At 60.4% G+C, this 3,620-nt stretch overlaps 1 protein-coding gene across 1 annotated transcript in view; it reads left to right on the forward strand.

The window, feature by feature from the left end:
* Window positions 1–2,395: 2,395 nt before the first annotated feature.
* Sim2 (SIM bHLH transcription factor 2) overlaps window positions 2,396–3,620 on the forward strand; it is a 42,290-nt gene continuing 41,065 nt past the window's right edge. Inside the window, exon 1 of the mRNA XM_021185166.2 lies at window positions 2,396–3,167. Within this exon, the coding sequence (XP_021040825.1) occupies window positions 2,993–3,167 (175 nt within the window). The 5' untranslated portion in view covers window positions 2,396–2,992. The remainder of the gene's footprint in view (window positions 3,168–3,620) is intronic.

The raw sequence follows: 3,620 nt of genomic DNA on the forward strand, positions 1-3,620 counted from the left end.
TCTCCTCTCCCCCATCCCCTCTCTTTCCTCTTTCCCATGTCAAATGGAGCTGCTGAATTAATACTGTCTCTCAACAATAGACTGGATGTCTGGAGTCTTGCCCTGAAAACCCCATGCTCCAACTCCCGACGGAGAACTCCAGATGGGTCCCGACTACAGGGACCCATCTTCATTATTCCACATAGACTTAAACTCCTTCCTAGCTGCAAATCCTCTAGTACTGAGATACCCGCCCAGAGACTTGGACTTTAGACGGTGGCGCTGGGGACCCTAGTTCTGGGGAAGTGTAGTGTTAACCAATGTTTGGTGTTTGGAGAAGGACTTATGTGGAGCCTGTCTGCTGGGCCTGGAGCTACCCCATACCCACTTCAATTGCGTTTGCCATCTCCTCCCTAAAGTCAAAACGGCCTCCACTGCCAAAACCCAGTCACAAGAGCTCAGATACGCTTTCCTGTTACAAACTGGGAAATTCGTTGAGAAGTTTCAATTCTTGTTGCTTGCCGGGTTTCTCTCACCTCCACTTAGCCATGTTTCTATGATCTGGGTAATCCCTTTCAAGCCGGGGAGGAATTCTCGGGAGTCCATAATTGAGGGTCGGGAATCCTGGGCGTGGGAGAAGCGTTAAACCCTATCGTATCTGCAGAGTGCAGGGCGCATTCCTCGGAGGCCTGCGAAGCGGCGCCAGAGTTGGTCCGCGGTAGCAGGGTGGCTCCGCAGCCCCTACTTGCCCGGAGCGGCTAAAGGCACAGTGCCCCACCGAACTCCCGACAAGGGCTGCAGGTCTGGGCATTGCGTACCCGCGCCACCCGCAAACGTGCTCCGTACACGTGCACCGTACTACTGCAGGACCCAGAAAATCCTGCAAGCGCAGAACCCAGCTCCAAACTCAAAGCAAACTCCAATCTTGAGTTCCAAACTCAAGCGCAAAGCGTGAGCTCCTCCGTGCTCCCGCCTGGTGCGACTTCGCGCCACCTGACGCGCCGGTTTTTTCGTTTTGTTTTTTTAATTAAGGCGCGAAGGGCCGGGGTTTGTGCACCGCCCGAAGCCCGCGACAGTCTACAACTCCTCAAAGGCCTTCGAACTTCGGGTTTTCAAATGGGGTCCCAGAAACGACAGAAGAATCTGCTTCACGCGAGTGGTTAGGAGGCCCAGCTCCCCCGGCGCGGGTGGGGAAGTCTGCAGGACCAGGAGCTAGCTGGTCGGCCTGCAAGCTTCTCTCGGACTTGGAAGAGGAATGGAGGGAGAGGAATGGAGCAGTGGCCAGGACATGGAAATCCCGTGTCGGGCACCGGGTTTCCAAGGTCAGACTCCCTGCACCCTATAACTTTACAGCCACCAAGAGAGCCACGGGGACCACGACTACAAAAAGAACTGCCCTGAGACCTCTCTGCGTCTCTGTCTGGGATCCAAGACGTCTGGGAAATGGCATCTGACCCGCGTCGGAAGATTTAGGCTCCAAAGAGGAGTGTGGATGGGTTCGGGCGACCGCGACCGCCTGGGCACTCGACGGGACTGTAGTACCCGCATCTATCCGGGCCTCAGCAGCAGGGAAGACACAAGATTATTTAACCTAGTGTGGCGCAGTGGGAGAATGTTTGCACTCAGTGACTGAATCTCCCTTCGCCAACTGCCTCTGCTCCATCTCTGAGGGTCGCATCAGCGTTCCGGGTTACCCTGGCTCTATTATTGTCGACCTGAAGCTTTGGCCCAAAGTCGATTGCCCTGTTCCCGCTAGCGCCCCTTGGGTTCAGCGCCCCCGCGTGCCCTCCGGCCCACCCCGTGCGCCCACGGTCTCTCTCTCTCTCTCTCTCTCTCTCTCTCTCTCTCTCTCTCTCTCTCTCTCTCTCCAGGAAGGCGCCAGTCTCTTTTCACCCTGATTTCTAGAAGAGAAGGGGCGAAAAGGTCACTTCCGTGCACGCGTGCGTGTGGATGAGTGGAGGGGAAAAGAGTAATTTTTCCTCGGGCCACCCCTTTAGACTCGCGGATCGGCCACCCAAGGAAGGTGCAAGTGTGGGACCAGGATTGCCACCCCGTCGCCGGGCACTTGGCCAGCTGTTAGCGCCGCCTTTTCTGGGCTGCGCCCGCGGGTGACCTGCCCGGAGCCTCCGTGGAAACCAGCACTGCAGCCCTCCCTCCTTCCTCGATCCCAGGCCCTGACACTCAACCTCGGAGCGGGTAGGCGCGACGCTTCTCGTGCACTTACCCCGGCTTACCTTACCCCGGGAGCGCGCCGGTCTCTCGTGGGGACAGTCCCTGGAGGTGGCGACGCGGAGGCGCGCCGGAGACTCACGGGCCGCGGCGGGGGTCGGAGGCGAGGCTCACCGCCCCCACCACGGCCCCTCCCCTCCCCCCTCCCGCGGTCCCGCGCAGCCCAGTCTCCGCCCGAAGGCGGGTCCGCCATAAACAAACGCAGCTCGGTCACACGTGGACCGCGGAGCAGCTGCGCCCCGCCACCGATCGCGGGCTCCGGACGCCCGGACTAAGGAAGCCGGAACTGCCGGGGAGGGCAGGAAAGCGCACCGAGCTCAGGCTCGGCTCTGGCCACTGCCACCTCGCTCCGCTCCCGCCCCATGGCTCCGCGGCGGCCGCCGCCGCTGCCGCCCTTGCCTTCCGAGGGCCCTCGCGGCAGCGGGTGCAAGCCCTCCTTTAAGGGCTAAACAGGGTCGGCGCCTGCTCGCCCGCCAACCACAGCCCCAGGAAGGTCGAGGCGGGAGATACTGGAGACCAGAAGGAAGAGCGAGCTGGAATCAGGTCCAGCCTCCAGCCTCAGGCAGAGAGGGGGGCTGCGAAGCTGGTTTGCGACGGTCTCAGGGCTGGCGCCCTGCAGAAGACGTTGGGTGCTCCAGGCCGGTCCCCCGCACCTGACCGAGCCCGGCACCCCCGACTCACCTAATCCCTGGCGTCCCTGTCCCCATTCCGGCTGCCGCAGCCCAAGCGGGACTCCGCGGGCCTGGAGCGCAGCGAGGTCTAATATGCCCAGAGCGGAGGCGCGATGAAGGAGAAGTCCAAAAATGCGGCCAAAACCAGGAGGGAGAAGGAAAATGGCGAGTTTTACGAGCTGGCCAAGCTGCTCCCGCTGCCTTCGGCCATCACCTCGCAGCTGGACAAAGCGTCCATCATCCGACTCACCACCAGCTACCTGAAGATGCGCGCAGTCTTCCCGGAAGGTGAGGCTGCAGGTGGGCGTCCGAGGCGCGGGGGAGCTGAGCGGCGGGCTGCAGAAAGGAGGTTTCCGTGCGCGGAGAAGCCTGCGCGGCCTCCTGGCTACCGTGGCCGCGTCTGGGGAGGCCGCGCCGGGGCTTCGGCCCAGGCCTAAGCTAAGGCTGAGGGACAAGCTGCGCAGGGCCAGGCGATCCAATCACCTATAAGCTCCGGGCAGAGTCGGGAAAACCAAGCGTTATCCCTGGGTTGGTGTTTGCCAAGCTGACGGGGCAGGCTAGTTCGTTCCTGTTGTTCTTTCCCTGCCCTCTTCTCCTCTCCTCTCACTGGCTTCTCTTTCTTTTCTTCCTTCCATACCAGTCCTAGTCTTTCTTTTTCTCTCTCTCTTTCTCTCTTTCTTTCTTTCTTTCTTTCTTTCTTTCTTTCTTTCTTTCTTTCTTTCTCTCTCTCTCTCTCTCTCT

This window comes from Mus caroli, chromosome 16 (assembly GCF_900094665.2).
Source record: "Mus caroli chromosome 16, CAROLI_EIJ_v1.1, whole genome shotgun sequence".
Taxonomy (NCBI): domain Eukaryota; kingdom Metazoa; phylum Chordata; class Mammalia; order Rodentia; family Muridae; genus Mus; species Mus caroli.